General features: G+C 44.8%; 1 protein-coding gene across 17 annotated transcripts in view; it reads left to right on the forward strand.

Annotated features, from left to right (window-relative positions):
* The window catches only part of Zfp462 (zinc finger protein 462), a 139,073-nt gene that overhangs the window by 97,004 nt on the left and 23,056 nt on the right, over window positions 1–19,013 (forward strand). For all 17 annotated transcript variants that reach the window (XM_030253536.1, XM_006537917.4, XM_030253542.1 and 14 more), the window contains 3 exons: window positions 8,692–8,959; window positions 9,697–9,833; window positions 18,520–18,743. In XM_030253536.1, coding sequence (XP_030109396.1) covers window positions 8,692–8,959; window positions 9,697–9,833; window positions 18,520–18,743 — 629 coding nt within the window. The remainder of the gene's footprint in view (window positions 1–8,691; window positions 8,960–9,696; window positions 9,834–18,519; window positions 18,744–19,013) is intronic.

The following is a 19,013-nucleotide window of genomic DNA, read 5'->3' on the forward strand; positions in this document are numbered from 1 at the left end:
CTGAATTCCTTCCCATTCAAATTCCAGTGTCTAGAAACCATTGTTCTTGTAATTAAGATCTAAGCTCATTTCAGGGAAAGTAGGTCAGTGTTTCAGTGGGAAGGCTCTATTAAACTGGCATCCAAAATGGGAGTGGCATTTGGCCAATTGGATTTTGCTTTTTAAATCTCAGTTTTGCAGACCCATCCATGTTTGCAGTTTGAACTCCGGATATTTATGGCACATGTATTAGGCTCTTGTTTTAGGATAGGCCCTGAGCAAAGTTCCAAGGGAGGTCAACTTGCAAAATGGGAGTAGCAGATAGATTGATGCACGGATGCGCTTTGAAAGGTGTGCCGGGCTAAGTAAGTTAATCTCTGTATGGCATCCTGAGTCCTGGTAGAAAAGATCCAGAGGGGAATGGAGTAAGGATGAATCCAGAAGAATCAAAGGGAATCTTCCTGGTGACAGCAGATTTGAATTGAGTTCAGTTTGACTGACTTAAAGTATTTCCAGGATGAAATGCCTAAGCAGCTTTGGTGGCTGGTGTTAAATACAGTATGGGAACCATGAGGATGTGCAGTGGGGATGTTTTCTGGCATGGGGTGGCTGTTGTGGTCACACTTGTATATTATAATAGAAATGACCCCAAGTGGGGGAAGCATGGGGGAATAGGTCTGCTAGGATTATGTGAACAACTGAGAGAGCGTGAACATGGGCAGCGACCGTGGGCTCCTGAGTAGACTGCAAAGAACCTTCCAGAGGGTTTGGCTTATGCATAGACAAAAAAGAAGAAAATGAATCAATCAAGAGTTCTCTGACCTCCGTGACTTGGTGATTGCTGATGCCATTGGGTTGAAAGATACAGGAAGACGAGTGGGCCTTTTAATTAAGGCCAAATGAACAGGAAAATAAGATGTCTTCTTGACTTAGCTCAGCCTGGCCCAGATTCCCCCATGTACTGAGAGAGAGACAGCCTGAAGCTCATGCAGAGTTAAGCCTCTGAAAGACGCTTTCAAAGGGCTAAAGTATGATGGCAAATGCATCTCAGAGAGAGAAAATGCCCGTGTTTTGTCGGCTTCTGTGGATTTGAAGACTAGGACGTTTTATATTGTTTGTGATTTCCCCCTCATCCACTCCCTGATCAGATTTCAAGGTTTTGTTTTTACTCATCAGAATGACAGGAAGTTTTCAGAGTCTGTTTCCTCCAAGTCTGGACTCAGACTTATTTTCAGGATGAGGTGTTTGTTTTTCCGTTTGTTTCCATGACAACCAAGCCTAGAATTCCTATATATAGTCATCCAGCATCCATTGTTCCTCTGGCCATTGTATCATAATCTTATGCGCCCAGGCCAGAGAACTCCACTGATGATAGAAGACAGGGAGGTGCCAGAGTCCTTGGCCTGGAGATTCTCAAGACAAAATCAAAAGGAGGAAATAAAATAATGTAACCGTCCCTAGAGATTTATGCTCCACCACAGACATGATCCAGAATTGAGATGGCATGTGTCTGAAAGCTTCATTTCCTACACAGTTTTCTTTTGCAATGTCCTATAGAAACAGCATCTTCAGAGGAATTAAGTGGAAAGTTATACAGACCACCTGTAGTTTTTACTGTAAGTCTGCATGCCAGTTTTCTTGTACAGCAAGTATCTTGAGAAAGAGAGTAGAGTTGAGGTACAAAGGAACCTAGACAGAGGGCCAGAAATCTTTTAAAATAATGAGATGTATTGAAGTCCATGGATTTTCTTGATAGCTCTAAGCTACATACTCAGTATCTTAGCCAGTCTTCGATTGTGGAGAGAGACTGTAAGCATGAGACACCATCAGTGTGGGGGGAAGCAGGGTGGCCCACAGGCATACAAGGTGCTGGAGAAGGACCTGAGGGTTCTGCATCCAGATTCACAAACATCAGGAAATAGAGACACTGGGCCTGGCTTGAGCATTTGAAACCTCAAAGCCCACAATAACAGAATTCCTCTAACCAGGCCATACCTTCTAAGTCCTCTAATGTCACGCCACTACTTAATGACCAAGCATTCAAATATCTGAACCTATGGGTGCCATTCTTATTCATACCACGACACTAAGTAATGTGTGTGGGGGGGAGGGTATGGGTATTCTGGGTGTGTATTTATACATGTGATTTTTTTTCTTATAAATTCAGTCTAGCAACTATTTTCTTATGTACTTTTCCAGACACTTGTGTATGCTTGGCCTTCTTGCTGGGGAGCCAAGAGCAAATAAGAAGCCTTGCCCCCATGGTATATATCACATTGTAAATAAATATAGAAACACCTGTGTGCTTTAATAGCCACAGTTGTTCACAAAATCAACCCAGCATATATTTTCCTTTTTTTTTAATTAAAATTTTTTTTCTTAAATACCGCGATTAAGTAAATCTAACAGATGACCTGTGCAAACACACTGGAACATTGTAAAGACAGCCATAGAGCCGGACAGTGTGGTTCATGCCCTTAATCCCAGCATTCTGGAGGCAGAGGCAGGCAGGTCGCTGTGAGTTCAAGGCCACCGTGGTCTACAGACTGAGTTCCAAGACAGCCAGGGCTACACAGGAAACCAAAACACAAAATAACATGACATAAAACATACACCCTCCTACCCAATTCTAAATACTAATCATCCTATTAACTACATTACATGCTATACAGTGTATCTCTTGGCCTCTGTTTTACATGACTGTGCTGACTAGTTTTTATGTCAACTTGATACAAGCTTGGGTCATCTGAGAGTCAGAAACCTCAATTGAGGAAATACCTCCATAAAGTGGGGCAGTTGCAGGTTTTTGTAGCCTTGGTCTTCCCAAGTGTGCTGCTGCTTAAGAGGGCTTAATGTAATACAGGGTGCAATGTGGTCCTGAAGAGAACTGTAGATGTGTAGGTGTTGTCGGGAAGAGTTGAACAGAAAGTCCATCTGGATTGGAGGTGGCCCATTGTCTCATTTGGATTTCACAAAGGAGGTGACTCCCAACAGAGTTTGGAACGCTGGGTGGAATTGCAGAACACCGAGTAACTTGGCCTGACCAAGGACCAGCATCAATGACATACATGACTAGGTCTTGGAGGGAATCGGAACAGGGAGTACTTGTAGAATATAAAGACCCAAGAGATCTGTGAGTGAGAAGGCATGGGATAGAGAGGAAGCAGTGCTGATGGTAGACCATGAGACTTTTGTCTAGTGCATGGTTACACCTCCAGTGTGAAAGAAAGCAGGAGCCGTCCACTGACGTTCAAAATGCAGGAGGAAGAATTTGAGGTAGCTGGTTTCTAGTATACTGAGTGGTTGGAGGCATCCCCTGGACCCAGCTGTAGATGAAAGACTGATGTCATCATCCCAAAGGAGCATTGTGATTCTTTCCCAAGGCAACAGAATTCTCTGTTCACTCCAGATTCCTAGGACATTGTTGACATACACATACTGCCAACTACACTATGTCTTTAGCTGCTCTCTTTAGTGAGCCTTTCTAAATTTCCATCATTTCCTAGCCAGAGAGAGTGAAACCATGTTTCTGTGTATCTCAATTTTACCTTTTCATTCCCCACCCTGTTTTGGATATCTACACCTGTGTTTAACCAACCCTTTGCTGATGAATCATCTGCTTTTCTGAAGAAAATTATAATCCACGTCTTATTATAACCAAGCCCTCCTTTTGGTTTTGTGCAAGGTGATCTTGCTGTGTGATCAGTGCATAAACAAGGTTGGCCCTGAACTTGTAGCAATCCTCATGCTTCTGCCTCCTGAGTGGAGATGGGGTTACAGGGGTACGTTGGCACTCGTGGCTGTTGGGAAGTTTTATACTGTTGTTGAACTTCGAGGTTTTACCGGTTTGTTTTCCCAACATATACCTCCTCCTTTCTGCTGCTTGGGCTTCTCTGTCTAGATCCACTCTCCTTGTTCTCATCCACATTAAAAAAAAAGACTTATTTCTAATATTTATTTCTATTTATGTGCATCTGTGACTTTATGTGTGTGTTGGGAGCTACCCACTCTGAGTCCTGGGACATGCACTCAGATCCTCTCTCTGTAAGAACAACCAAGGGCTCTTGACTGGTGATCCATCTCTCCATTTCCAACCCCATGTTTTTATTTTTAATTGCATATCTGTGTGTGTGTATGGTGTGTGTGTGTGTGTGTGTGTGTGTGTGTGTGTGTGCGCGTGCTTCTCTGTGGTTATGTGAAATTGAGTACTTGTACTTGAGAGGCCAGAAGAGGGTACTGGATTTCAGGGAGCTAGGTGTCTAGGAGTTAGACGTGGGTACTGGGAACCAGACTTGGCTCCTCTGCTGTAGCAGTTCATACTCTTTACCCCCAAGCTTTCTCTCAAGCCCGTCATGTTGGCTTTTTTCCATTGTAAGAGTGTAGTTGTCTAAAGTTCTCTTTACTTATCTCCAAACGTATGATGTAAATTAGATAGAGCTGGGGTGCACGAAACACTCAGCATCTGCTGGTCTTATCTTGATCTCATTAATTAGCACAGTAATTAATACCAGTCATATTTATTAATGGATACTTGGGGCACTCTCGACAGGCCTGCTCCATCTCCCTTGCTCTCACAATCAATCACTAAATGATGCTGACTGTCCCTCTTCCCCTCTGCCTTTTTGCAGTTGTCTCTGAAAAGTGTCCAATTGTTTGCATTGTATCATAATCAATCACTTATATGTATTTTCTTAGACAATGAGTTGCTTGAACACAAGGATCAAGTCTTACTGTCCCGGAACAAGTCTCCTGTTTACTTGGATGCTCAGTAAATATTTGCTGATGAATAATCCTTTGCCCTCTGTCCACTGTAGAAATGGACTTACCTAAAAATTCTTTTGTCCTTATTTTTCCTGATATTTGATTCCCACTAACCGTTGAGCCTGTCTTCCAAGTCTGCATACAAACCCAACTTACATTATAACTGAATGTGGTTGCACACTACCCTAGCCTGTCCCTCCCAGCTTCTTCGTGGAGTTGGAGAAAATTGAGACTTGCCTTCCATTGGCACTATTCTGTGTCACTCAGCAGCCACAGGAGGACCGTCCTCTGCCTGCCCCACTAATTCCTGCTCTTCTCTAGCCTCAGCCTCCCCGCTCTCTGTGACTCTCCATTTGTTTTCTTTGCCCCTTTTAATGCTTCAGTCAGTAGAATGAGTTTTGGAGCTGTGAAGGTCTGTGTTTTCCTAACAATCGACTGCCAGCACCCTTCTTTAACAGATCTGAGGTGCTAGAAGATACACTTTATGACTTCCTTGGTCTTGAGTCCCCAGAGCCAGCAACAGATCCTGGCCCCAAGATAGTGCTAACACATGCATGCTCAGCACCGTGGATCCATCAAAAGGCTCCTTCTTCCAGGGACATTGTTCTTGAGTTTACCTTTCTTCTCTTGGCCCTTGTGAAAAGTTTCTCGTCGTTGTTTCTGCAATGGTTAATGTTTGGAGGGTAAAGAAAACTGAAAATCCAGAAGACTGACACACCTGGCTAGCATTCCAGAGGATCTAGAATGAACAAGAAATCTCCAAGTGGTTTATTGCTAAGAACCCAGTAAACCAGAAAGGGCTGGGAAGGAACCTTTAGAAAGAAGGTGGTCTTTTCCTGCTTTGAATTCTCCTGCTGTCCTAGAACCTCACCTGCTTCCAAGCACTAGCCCTCCATTTGAATATGTGTGCCTTTCTCTTCAGAGAGAGGAATTTTAGATTGTTGTGTGAGAGTGCTCTATCATGTACCTCATTATTTTAAGGCAGAATCTCACTACTTAGTCTGGCTACCCTGGAATTCACTGTGTAAACTAGGCTAACTTTGAACTCATAGCCTGTCCCTGCCTCTTAACTGGTGCAAGCAGCTCTTCTTGGTCTCAGGGCTGCAATCCATTAGCTCACTGGAATCTTCTCTTGCTTAGCAAGCCTTCCTTTCCGAGATCAGTGGATTAGAGGACAGTGCTCAGAGAGTTACATTATTTACAAACACGGGGGTGGCTGCCGGCACCTGGGAGAAAGCCAAGCTCTGAAAGGTCCCACAAAGTGGGTTGCTGCCCTGGGAACTGTTACAGATGTGTCATAGCTGCTGGGATTTGCTTTTTTTTGTGTGAGTTTACTTGCCCTAATTTTAACCAGGACGGGAGAGAAGGTGCTGAGCGCGAGAATGGGTAGCGGCAGCTGTTTCTTTTGCATTGTTGAGTCTAGTTTCTTGAAATGTTCTGCTGAGACGTCTTGCATTTTTCCTTTGAGTTTCATATAACACACAAACTTACGTTTTAGAATTTGGGCTGGGTTTTATTTTGCTTTTGGTTTGTTTTTATGATGGCTGGGATAACCTGCAGTAGAGTCTAGAAACAACAACAAAGAGGGTTCACCAAAAGGGGCCATGTTTCTACAGGGTTCTACCTAATCCGCAGGTACGTGAGTCTGGGTTGGGTGAGTGGCAGGGGAGGAAAGGGGTTGCCCTGCTTAATGCCCATCTAGGAATATGTATTGCTTTACAGCTTTGCTGGGGAGGGATTTAACTAGATGAGCGCCATTTCTTGAGGGAGCTACAAACCACTTAGTAGAAGGGTATGGACCTTCCTTTAGGACATTTGCTTTGTTCTCTGCGTGGATTTGTGGGTGAGGAACAGTTCTCCTTCAGCAAGGCTTGGCTTTGACCTGTTACTTTCAGAAAAGCTATGCCACAACGCTGAGAGTGCAGAGGAGGGCACCTCTATCAAGAGGACAGCAGTTCTGGGGACACTGGAACTCTGTTCCCAGGAGAGGTGGAGTGTTGCTTCTCTGTGAGTGTGTGGTATAACTGGGTCTTTGAGCCTCAACAGAGACCATCTTAAACAATTAGAGATGATAACCAACCCTGCTAGTGAAGGAAAGAAGGAGAAGTAGACAAAGGCAGGATTGCCGTCCTGGGTGGGCTCCTCAGCAGAAGGTAGAGGAACAGAAGAGAGGATGGAGATACAGAAAGTGAGAATGCACCCACCCGCTGTGTCTTTCCTTTCTTCCTTTGTCTCCCATGTACACCTGGTGATGAACCCAGGGAGGCTTGCAGAGATTGATCACCTTTCCTTTTGTTTTAGTAAAGAATATGCATTGGACAGGCAGGGCAACCAGGAGCTGAAGTGAAGGCACCTTACTTAGTATTTTGATGGGCATGGGATGGGGTGCTGGTTACATCCCTTGCAGTCAGGGAATCTCCCTCACTGCATTTCCAACGGGAAGATGATTGATACTGGTTTGATCAAGTATTAGTTTTACAACATTAAGTCCGTGCCCCGCCTGGGGGAGCCGCGCTTTAGAAAATGAGGTGTCTGTCAAATCTAGAGAAGGCTTGTACAATGTCTGGTCCCACCCCCACCCCACCCCTGTTTGCTTACGGAGGAGGTGTTTTTATCCCAAGGAAAGTTACTCTGAAATTCTACAGGGTCGTTCACAGGCTTCCTAGCTTCACAGGCAGTGCCAGCTTAGATAGGACTATGTTGCTGAATTTGGGCCACCAAAGCCCAAGGAGCATGCAAAGGTGCCTCCCCCCTGCCCACTCCCCATCCCATTTCACCAGGACTTGCCATGAAAGTTCCTGGGTTTATAGTTCCTGCCATCCATTCCATCATGTCCCCTCTGAAACTGCACACTTAAAAATACCTTTCCGAGAAACTTGTTTGGAATTTCATTTTAATGGGATTTGTGAATAAATCTCCATCTTAATGCTAAGCTTTAAACGGCTCTTCCAGGAGAACACTATCGGATTTTTATATTTTAAAATTTAAATCTCTTGACTCCAAAGCCATAAAACATTTTTGTATGTGTGGGTGTACCGTGTGCCAGAGCACTCATGTTAAAGACTGACTTCTTTTTTTTAAATAATGGTGTGAAGAATTCTAGGATGCAGGGAGGGGGAGGGGGCTGTGGCATCACCTAGCCCCTTCCCGTGTAGACGTCTGTATGGACCATGCTGGTTCATTTGTTGCACTCTATGCGGATGGGTGTTCTGTGGTAGTCTGTTCTCACTCTCCATGTGTTCCTCAGCTCTTGGTTAAGTAGTGGAATGATGGTGAGTGATGTATTTCCCCCTTAAAAACTGACCAGATGATGGAGACAAACCTTCAGGTGGAAGGTAGCAAGTGGTGAGGGGAGGAGAGGTTCTGTACACAACAGGTACCAACATTAGTGCTGGATAATGCTCTTGGGATCTAAGATCTTAAGTGTGCCCACCGCACACCAGAGAACACTAGCCATGTGACTGACAGAGAGGGTGAGTTGATGAATTTGATCACAGATAGTTTCACACATGGTGTGAGCTGTGTACATATGTAAATGTGCACATGATGCTACATTGCATCATGTGCACATTACATGGTCAGCATCTCTTATCTTCCTCAGTTGCTGTCCACCTTGATTTTTTTGAGACAGGATTTGACTAGACTGGCTGGTCAGTAGCTCCAGGTATCCTCCTGCCTCACTTCCCCAGCACCGGGATCATCAGCCTGCTATGCTGTGGGCAGGTGCTGGGATGGAAACACGCTGCCAACTGAGCCAGCTCCTCAGCTCCAGTGGGTTGTTTTTGTTCTATTTTGCCGATAATGTCTTAATAGAAGTGGCAGGGGAGACTGTGCAGTAAAGGGCTTCCAGGCAAGCATCACCCCTCCACCCGCCCCCATCCCCTGCAGACACACACACACTCCTGTGCCCTCTGTGGTCCAGCTCACTTCACTGTCCCTGTCTTTCCACAGACTCCTCTTACTCGGAGCCCCCCGATGTTCAGCAGCAGCTGAATCACTACCAGTCAGCCGCCCTGGCAAGAAACAAGAGCCGCGTTAGCCCTGTGCCTCCTTCTGGGACTGCTGCTGGCACGGAACAGAAGGCAGAAGCCGTTCTTCACTGCGAATTCTGTGAATTCTCCTCTGGCTACATCCAGAGCATCAGGCGCCATTACCGGGACAAGCACGGTGGGAAGAAGCTTTTCAAATGCAAAGACTGCTCCTTTTACACCGGCTTTAAGTAAGTGGTGTGAGGAAGGCCTTCCTAAAACCTAAATGGCTGCCCGTGCTCCAGCCTTCACCACTCTCTCTTCCCTGCCTTCAGCTCCAGAAATTCTCTGCCAGTGTAGAATAAGAAGGGTGGGGTCAGTCTTCACAGAATGAAGCTAGTTTCAGAAAAACTAGCTGGGGACTCTGGAAGGGGGGGTGAAGAGTTACATAAGAACAAATTATCTTAAAAGTCAGAGCGTGTGGTCTTCGAAACAGTGTGAGATTGTAGCAAAGGAATGCCCTGATGGGGTGTGTTTTTATTTCAGATCACACACACACAAGAAGGGAATATTCTCTGAGATAAAAACATGTTCCCTTTGACAACATTTCTCTAACCAGTTCCTTTTCACTTTAAAAAAAAAAGAAAAGATCTACCGTTTAATCACGCGATCCTCCAACCTCAGCCTTAGGAGTAGCTGATGTTTCTAGACCGTACTTGGCTTAATAGGCAATTTCTAATTGTCAAAAATGAAGTATGTAGGATATTTATTTCTTTTTACATAATCCTAGCCGAGTGGCAAAGGTTCTGAGTAGTTGCCTCTGTATCTCCCCTCTCTGTTCCTTGATGGCCAAGGAGCATGCAGTCAGCAAATATGACTGACAGCAGCTTTAGTTTATGCTTGTCAAGCAGGAGAGCCACCTGTGAGGGGCGTGCAGCAGGAGAGGACATCTCAGTGACTGTCATGGTCTCTGTCTCTTCTCTCTTAGATCTGCTTTTACTATGCACGTGGAAGCTGGGCATTCGGCGGTCCCGGAGGAAGGCCCCAAAGATCTCCGCTGTCCTCTCTGCCTCTATCACACCAAATACAAACGCAACATGATCGACCACATAGTGCTGCACCGAGGTAATCTTCAGACTGACTCCCTTTTTTGGGGTCCTGGTGGGAGGGAGGTTCGTAGTGCTGCTGCTGCTGCTGGGAGTTGGTTAGTGCCTCAGCATTTTGAGGCTGTTCCCTGGGTCCCACAGCAGGATTGCTCTCTTCCTTGACCTCTGTTCCTGTAGGCAAAGGTCACAGTGACAGCCATTGATATCCCATGGATAAGACACCTTCCTGTCAGTAGAATTCCTCCCAGGAGGAGGCCAAGAGGGCGTGGAGAGTCAGGAATTTCCCATTTTGAATCCCTTGCCACCCTAGAGATATATAGGGTGAGCCTGGGGCAGGATGGCGGGAGAAACAAAGACAGAAATTGTGATTCCCAAAGCACAAAGTAGGATTTGCTTTGAAATGGACAAGGAGAAAGAGTTGCGACAGGCAGAAGTGGACTGCTGGACAGAATACCTGTAGATTAGGCTCTGGATTGTTCTGGTTTGGATCGTGCTCTGTAATACAAGAATAGGACGTTCATGTGAGATAGTAGCTGGTGGGGTCCCATTAGGGATACACAATGGCGAGTCCTTGAATGTGCACCCCCACTGATATGCAGGGATCCCCGTGAGAACACTTGTTTGTTTCCATTTGTTGTTTGTTTCACTTTGGGTTTTTTTTTGTTTTTGTTTTTTTTTTTGAGTCAGGATCTCTCAAGCTCAAGTTGGCTTTAAACTCAAAATCCACCTGCCTCAGTAATTTCTTGAAGTTGCTGGGATTATAGACAGTCCTGGATTGGCCTGCTTGAACTATTATTATTATTATTATAGCTTACTTTTGTCCAATTAAAACATCTTCGTATCGGAAGAAAGCATGTTGATAACCATTTTGTCCAAAAGACCCTCCTGCAGGTGGGTGGAGAAAGGTTCCCGGCACGCCCACTGCCAGTCTTGGTTGCAGTGCGGTCTGCTGTTCTTTGCATCTCCCTCCTTCCCATTCTTCCTTTCTTCCTCTTTTTTTTTCTCATCATCTTTTTTTTTTTTTTTGCCTCTAACCTTGGAAAGCTTTCGAGGATTTGCCACATATGCGCAAAACAGCATGTATCATCTTCTGTCCTGCTGAGGTGTCCCTTAGATGCCAGTGTGTCATCTCCTGTCCTGCTGAGGTGTCCCTTAGACGCCAGTGTGGAGGCATTTATAAAGTAGCTTACCCTTCCCCAGAACTACTATCTTTCGCCAGCATGCCTGTGATGTGCCTATGTCTGCCCAAATCTCACAGAAAACCCAACATTCACAGTGCTCTGTTTCCTTCTCCCGTGGCAATCTAATGAGATGAGAGATGATGGTAGCTGGCTAAGCCAACCACCTGTGAGCCAGGCAAAAGCGGAGCAGCAGTATGTAGGCAGGGGTTCTTGGCCCTCGGCTTCCTGCCTGGTGTTTTGCCTCTCTCACCTGGCTTCTGATCCCCTAGCCCGTGTGTTGCCAAAGCTGTGCGCCCCATCCCAGCTTGGGTGGAGGCCATCAGTGGAGCCGGTGCCCAGAAAACATCAATGGCGAGTCATCTCTGGCTGTGGCAAATCCACACTGGCTGCAGTCATTCCCCATATTGACGCCCGGTGGGATCAGAGCTTTGACGGCTGACAAGCTCAATGACTTTCCTTGTCTGGGCTGAGACTTGAGGAAGAGAGAGGTAGAGTGATTCTGCACAGAGGCCAGGAACCCTTGACAAAGAGCTCCCTGCAGCTAGTTGCCTGCAGCCAGTCGCCTCACCCGCAGCACACAAGCAACAGCCCCATCCCATGGCCTCCTGTTTTGTGAATAGGAAGCCCAAAGCTGAGAAAGACTATGGGGGGTGGGGTTGCTTGTCTGTATCCTTTCTGCTTTTTTAATTCAGCGTATTTAATTTATTGGAGCTCTGCTTCATTTCACGAAGGATTTAACGTAGCTCAGTGTCATTCCTGCAGCACTGTTACATTAAAAACAAATGAAGAATTGGAGGCAAAGGTGAAAGAAAGTGAGGCCGGTAGAAAGAGCAGCCAACAATTGCAATGATCTCAGCACCAGTGTGGAGATGCCTTGAATCCACAAGATCTCCGTCTTTCATAGCCATGCCCTCAGATTAGGTCTTGGAATCTTTGCCTTCCGTGAGAGAGAGAGAAGAAAACAGAATCAATTGGCTTTGGGGTATTTATTAAGCAATTTCCCACAATTCAGACACTGAAGTCTAGAAGGAATCTCTACAATGAATCAGACAGGGATGCTACAGTGTATATTGACCATCCCATAACATGAAATGATGGAGACCAGAAGTGTTTCAGAGTTCCAAAGTGTTCAGATTTTGAAATATTGATGTAGACCATCAAACGAATATCCTTTAGCCAATCACATTGATGCTGGTAAAGTTTTGGGTTTCCGGTTGTATAGATGAAGAGGTGTTCAGTCTATTCCATGGGGTCATGGAGAGCTGTAGTAACTTAACCAGAGTCATCGGGTGATGATGAGTCAGCCCAGTATTCTGTTGTTTGGTCTGATCCCATCATGTGTCATTGGTCATATGGCAATCCTCTTCCATCCACTTGTTCTGTGGATATGTGAATATTGTACTCACCAACCTAGAAATATGATCCAAATATGTGCAGTTAAAGATCAGTGGCGACACTACTAACTGTAGCTACCATTATTAGTGTTTACTGGCGTGAGTGCTTTACAATAAATGTACTAAATCCAGCATGGTAGGTATGACTATCATTCCTGATGACAAACAACAAAAACAGGTTCAGAAAAACTGAGTACTTCCCTACGGTCCAAGGACTCTTGGGTAACAGGCTAGGATTGGAACCCAGGTGTGTGTGACCCACAGCCCATGCTTTGAATCCCTGGCATCACTCTCTTACCCTGGGGAAGCTGCCGCCACCCTGCTCAGTGTTCCAGAGTCTGTGAATGTTGGGTGTAAGGAGAGAAGTTTTTGTAGGGCTGGAGATCAAAGATGAGGACCCCAATCCACAGGTGCCAGAGGGCCCTAAGTTTCTACAGACTTCTGCCTCTGATGGCCATCGCCACTTCAAGGCAGGACAGAGAAAGCCTGGTCTTATCGATGTGGTCAAATGTCTGCCTTGCAGATCAGCACTGGGGCTGATCCCAGCGTAATGAGATGAGGCTTCTGCACCTGTGCACTGCCTGCTTCAGATGAATAAACATCTTTGGTCTCCAGAGTCTAGAGCATGAGATGTTTCTGAGGCCTCAGTTAATTAAAAACCTTGGGATGAAAGACAAGAAAAACAACTCTGAACTGGCCCTGAAACAGAGCTGCTCCTGGCAAGGACAGTTGCCATCTCTTTGTTGGGACAGAGTGATGTGTTTAAGGAAGGAATGAGGGGAGAAGAATCCATCCCATGGAAGTCTGATGAGAATTAGTCAAGGGTATGAACTCCCATGGCAAAGGGAGCATACTATTGGTTCCTGAGTTCCGAAAACACCCGTCATTTGTTTGTAACTTGCTGCACTCTGTTATGACAGCATTATGTATGATGAGGTATAGGAAACCCATACTTGACCTCCTCAAGATGAACACATGCAGAGTATATCCAAGACAGTGCGTGATGGGTGTCTAGGAGTCCTATTCAGAAAGGTGGCTCTCAAACTGAGCCCTGGCAGCAGACAAAGAAGACTTCAGATGGACTTTAGTCTCTTTCTAAGTTTACTGAAATCCACATCTACCAACTCATTGGCTTTAAATGATGTGAGCTCTAGAGGCTAGAATTGTCAGCCTCTTCAGATGATGCCTGTGTATCATCTAAAACTTCAAGAAAACCCACGCTTGATGGGGAGAGGGGAATAGAATTCAGTGGTAGATCACCTACCTACTTACCCTTTGATTTCTTCTCATATCCTAGACTCTGGGCATGCTTTGATATCCTTAGCTTATAGTGGCAGCCATCCAACCTCTGCCGCCTTCTTGCAGCCTCGTTGCCAGTTATCTGTGTTCCTTTTTGTGATTTCTCTTACAAAAATACCAGGCATTGAATTTTAGGCCAGCTGTAATCTAATATGACCTTGCTCATTTTAATTACATCCCCCAAACTGTATCCCAATCGTCACATAATGAAGTTCCAAGTGGACATAAATTGGGGGACACTATCAACCACTGCAGAGTGGGAGTAATCTCTTAGTAAACAACTGAGGCCACTGGAGGCAAGACCTATTTGCAGCATGACATCAGACTATTCCAGGTACCTGCAAAGAATGTGTGTTTTTAGAGACGATTCAGAAATTTGACCTTTCCTTAGTAAATACATAGAAAGCCAAGGGGAAAAAATTAAATCAGACTACAGGTAAGACACCTACTAAATAAGAATTTAACCAAGGTTGAAGCAAAGGATCATTAGATCTATCTCTTTCTTATGGGTTTAGATGTCAACATCTGGTAAGATATAATAAGTCTAACTTGGACGTTTGTTTCCTGAACTCATTTGGTAGGACTTTGGGTAAGTTTTCATTTGAGCAATGGATGTGCAGCATGCCTGCTGGTGTTTGAAGATATAGTGCAGTTCAGCCATGAAGAGACAGAAAAGTTTGTTCTCTGAGGGAAGTTGAGCATTAATGGAAGCTTCTCGATTGTGACTGTGAGTATACAACCATTGGAAGCGTAGAGCTCACATACAGCTTGCCCAACTGGGCCTTGTTCCTATACAACACGCCTGAAAATTTGGGTGCAGATTGAATCGCAGGGCTGAAGCCTTTTCGATAAATATTTACATTGTGATTATGTAGCTGTGTAACCACTGTGGTTGCTCTCCAGTTGGCATGTTAACTTCAAGGGTCTGTTTCCTGCTTTAGTAGACAAATCCTGACTGAGGCTAAGTCTTGAAGGAGGGCATCCTGAATGGAAGACATTCCCCCTAATGTGTCTGGTTAGGGGCAGTTTGATTTCAGGAGAGAAAATCAATAAGACTGACTTATTTTGATTTTGTGAAATCCCATCAGTACCCTTACCTGTGAGAGAGGGACTGCCTGTTCTCAGCTCTCCCTAGAAACCTGCTAATGTCAAAACTTAATAGCTCTTACCAGGAGATGGTTGCTTGTGCTTACATATCTATTTATAGTTTTATGTTAGGGGGGTTTGAAAGATAATAATGCCTTTTTCTTTTCCTTCTTACCCTCTTCCTATTCCTCCAATTTCTCCTCTTCCTCAACAGAGCATTTTGAGATAGGGTCTTATGTAACCCAACCTGACCTAAAACATACTACCTTGCCTAGGCTAGTCTCAAACTCTCCTGCCTCTATTTCCCAAGTGCCCCCATATTGGACTAATGTGGTTTCCTTAATGGTTTTCTCCAGTCTTTAACCTTTATCACTCAGTTATCCAACAGCAAGTAGTAAATGGGTCTTTGAGCTCAGCCTTCTGGGTTGATGCCTTGCAAGCAAAGATTGCTGGGGTCAAGGAATTCCAGTTCTTCTGCTGCCTCATTTAAGACTTGGTATTCTTGGAAGGAAACTCTAGTATGTTGCAGTTTCCTTTCCAGAGGAGTTCTTATCTGGTGACTCGGGGCTCCACAGTCATGTGGCTTCTTGCTAAGAAATGACCCTTAGTAGTTGGCACTGCTGCAGCCTTTTCTAATGGGTTCCATGCTAACACAGCAGCATACCCAGCACTGCTTTCAATACACCTTAGGGCACAGGTGCTTCAGTGATGACTCTGAAGTCCTGCCCCTCCAGTGTCATGTTCCCCTGTAGCAGTGAGTACCAGTTGAGTAGGAGGAGATGAAACTGATAAACCATCAGTTGGTTGTGAACTGGTGATCCCTTTTTTTTTTTTTTTACCTTCCCTGCGTGCTGAGTCACAAACACTTCTTACCCAGGGTAATTTTGAGAGGTGTAAAATCAGGAAAGACCCATGCTACTAGGGTGCTCATATAAATGTGAACTTTTATAGCCAAGGCAGGATTCAGTTCATGCCTGGAGCATTCCAGTCTAACTTGGTAGGTAATGATAGTATACATTTAAATAAAGAAGAGATTTGGTCTACCTTAGCTCATATATTAGACTGGAAATGAAAAATCTTGAATTTTTTTTTAATTTTTAAAATTACATTTATTTATTGTGTGTGGAAGATTGTACAGACATCTTCAAATGATAATAATAATAATCACTGATGTCTCAATATACAGAACTATAACAGTTAATAGACCTCACCTCATAGCAAGCTTTTAATCAATTGTAAAGCCATGTATTAGCTATTATTGCTATTAGCATTTGAACTTCAGGCCATGACTTTGAGGCCTTAGATCTTTGGGTAAAATTCTTAATGATGCATCATGAAATTAGAAACTGCAAAGAAAGCTAACCAATGTGGTAGAGGAATGGAAGTGGTGAATGCATAGAAAGGGGGGTTGGGGAGAACCATTTATTGACTTCGGGCAACAGACTGTTGAGCAGCTGAATAGCTGTCCTCGTGGCATTTGAGGCATTGTTGCTTGGAAAAGTGTGCCCAGCTGTTCTTCATCTCCGCTGAGGTTGACAGATCTAGGGCAGATGGGCCAGGCCAGAGCCAGAGAATAAAAGAGAAGCAGTAAAGATGACAAAATAAATCAGGGACAAGTGAGGAGGAGAGCGGAGGGCCATAGCCTCATGGAAGTGCCAAAAGTGATCATGGCAGCCCTTTCCATGAAGGACAACCTCAGTGTGCAGTGTCCCTGGGACTACGGCTACCACTCCAAGCCGGGCAGCAGATTAGGCTCTTAGGTTTACCTAGTCTGAGCCACTGTAGTTCATGCCTACCATTGCTGAATGTGATTGTTCTCAACCGGTTCTTCCAGCCTCCCCAGAGTGCACTACCCTGCAAGCATTCTGGGGTGTCATAGGAATGAGTGCTAGAAGAATCTGGTGAGTGAAGACCAAAGAAGTTGTTAAGCATGCTACAGTTCACAGGACAGTGCCTGCAACAAAGAACTGTCTAGCCTCCAGATGTCAGTCATGCTACTGTTTTGAGAAATCCAGGCGTAGAGAGTAGTAGAACGTTCTAGAATGGACTCCTTCAGGCTAACTAATTCATGCCAAGGCATTTCCCCCTCCGTTTACACCAAACCATGGAACTGAATGGCTTAGAAGGCTGTTAAACATTTGCTATTCTAAGAAAATGTGCAGATTACTTCATAATCATGTGTTTCTTAGCTGTCTGCTGTACTTTGGTTTTAAAAATATTTATATTTCTAAATAAGCAACTGACTCTTTGTATAGGGAAAATAACATATGCATTAGATCTCTGGGGAGTATGTTCCAGACACCACCCTTAACGCTTTCTGTGCCCAGCATCTTGCTGGCCGATGAGGCGCTACATTCAGGGCTCCAAGGCAGTGAGTGCCCTGCAGTTAGAATGTTGTGGTTCAGATGAAGACATGATGTTGGGTGGGGGGAGTTCCCTTGGGTCCGAGTGCAGCCAATAACAAAGGGAAGGCTGGAAGAGGCAGCAGCATCCGCATGCAAAAGACTAACGCCGCTACTCAGTGTCTCTGGGAAGAAAATCATGCTTTCCTGACTTAATAATACATTGCTGTCTCTAAATAATATAAGTATATGTTTTGTGCGTCCATTTGTAAACTTTCCGGGTCTTCTGAAATCCAGACTCAGCATGAAAACACACGCTATTTTTGATTCTTGCATATATAGCACAGATTTTAATTTTATCCCAGTTATGGATATCTGGCACGTGCACCAGTACTCTGGGCAGACTGGTGTGAAATTCAATTTGAGCAGTTAAACACAAGGGCGAGAGAGTGCAAACTACACAAACGCATGCATTTCCAGCCCTACAGCATTTGGTGTGGGAGTGGGGAAGGCACCCACGTCCTCTCTTTACAGCTAGGAATTTTCTCCTCTTGTGGCAATCAGATTACAGATTTCTCTAGAAAGACACAAATCTTCAATGGTTCCAAGCCACCCCCACCTCCCCCTCAATGTTACCCACAACACCTTTCACTTGTAAGTTAAGTATACTGGTTAATTGAGTTCTGTAGAGATGCCCTGCTTTCAGGACTGGAGAATAACATCCTGGAAAATGTCTTCAAGGGGGGAACAGGAATGGAAGTAGCAACAAGCTCAGCCTGCCTTCACATCTCGGCTCTGTCAGTTGCACTGTCTAAAACTCCAGAACATTTTCAAGGGTTGTTCCTCGCTAGAGATTTAGCTCAGTGACAGCGCGCTTGCTGATCATTTGTGGGACCCTGGCTTTAATCCCTAGTCTAGAAGTAGGATGCTGTTCCTCATTTTTATTTATTCTGAAAATGGGAGTAAACTCTAGCCTTGGTATCATTGGAGAGTGAAACGCAGTGGTAGTCCACAGGTTCCAGGTTAATATTTCCTTCCCTGAAAGGCACCTGGCATCCAGCCGTCATAGCACTTGCTGAAGGACATTAAAATGATCTCGTCAGTGGTTATTAATGTTGGTAAAGATGGCAGCCACTTCCGTGCTTAACCAACCTTCATTCGGAAACTACCTAACGCCTTTCCACCTGCCCCAATCTAATCACTCACCACGCCTGGTATTGAGTGCACAAAAGCTTTTGGTCTTCCACATACCCAGTTGTGCTGGAGGGTTGTGTGTCATTTGGGAACGTCAGGGAGGGAAGTATCAGAATTGAATGGGTCCATTTCCTCTTACGTTCCAAAGAGAGAACATCTGTTTTCCATCAGTAAAAATGCCCATCTCTCCATTCGATTTGTTTCCACAGAAGAGCGAGTTGTCCCCATTGAAGTGTGCCGTTCCAAACTGTCAAAATACTTGCAGGGAGTAGTTTTCCGCTGTGATAAGTGTACCTTCACCTGCTCCAGTGACGAGAGTCTCCAGCAACACATAGAAAAGCACAATGAACTGAAACCGTACAAATGCCAGCTCTGCTACTATGAGACCAAGCACACGGAGGAACTGGACACTCACCTTCGGGATGAGCACAAGGTACTTACCCAGGACTTTCTGCACCACCCTCCCCCCGCCCCCCCCCCACCTCAGCACTCCTGTCGGGGAGACAGGTTAGTGTGGTCACCTCTACTGTGTGCAAGCCAGAGAGACGAGTTAAAGTGGTAATTATAGTAAAACTTCATTTTCTTAGAATAAAAGAAATGTAAGACCACTTTAGAACGTGGGAAAAACCTTGGGGGAATCCTTTCTATACTTTTCACTTGTTTTACATAATTTTGTTTATATTGTATATAAAACAACATATCT

The sequence above is a fragment of the Mus musculus genome, chromosome 4 (assembly GCF_000001635.26).
Source record: "Mus musculus strain C57BL/6J chromosome 4, GRCm38.p6 C57BL/6J".
In the NCBI taxonomy this organism is placed as follows: Eukaryota; Metazoa; Chordata; class Mammalia; order Rodentia; family Muridae; genus Mus; species Mus musculus.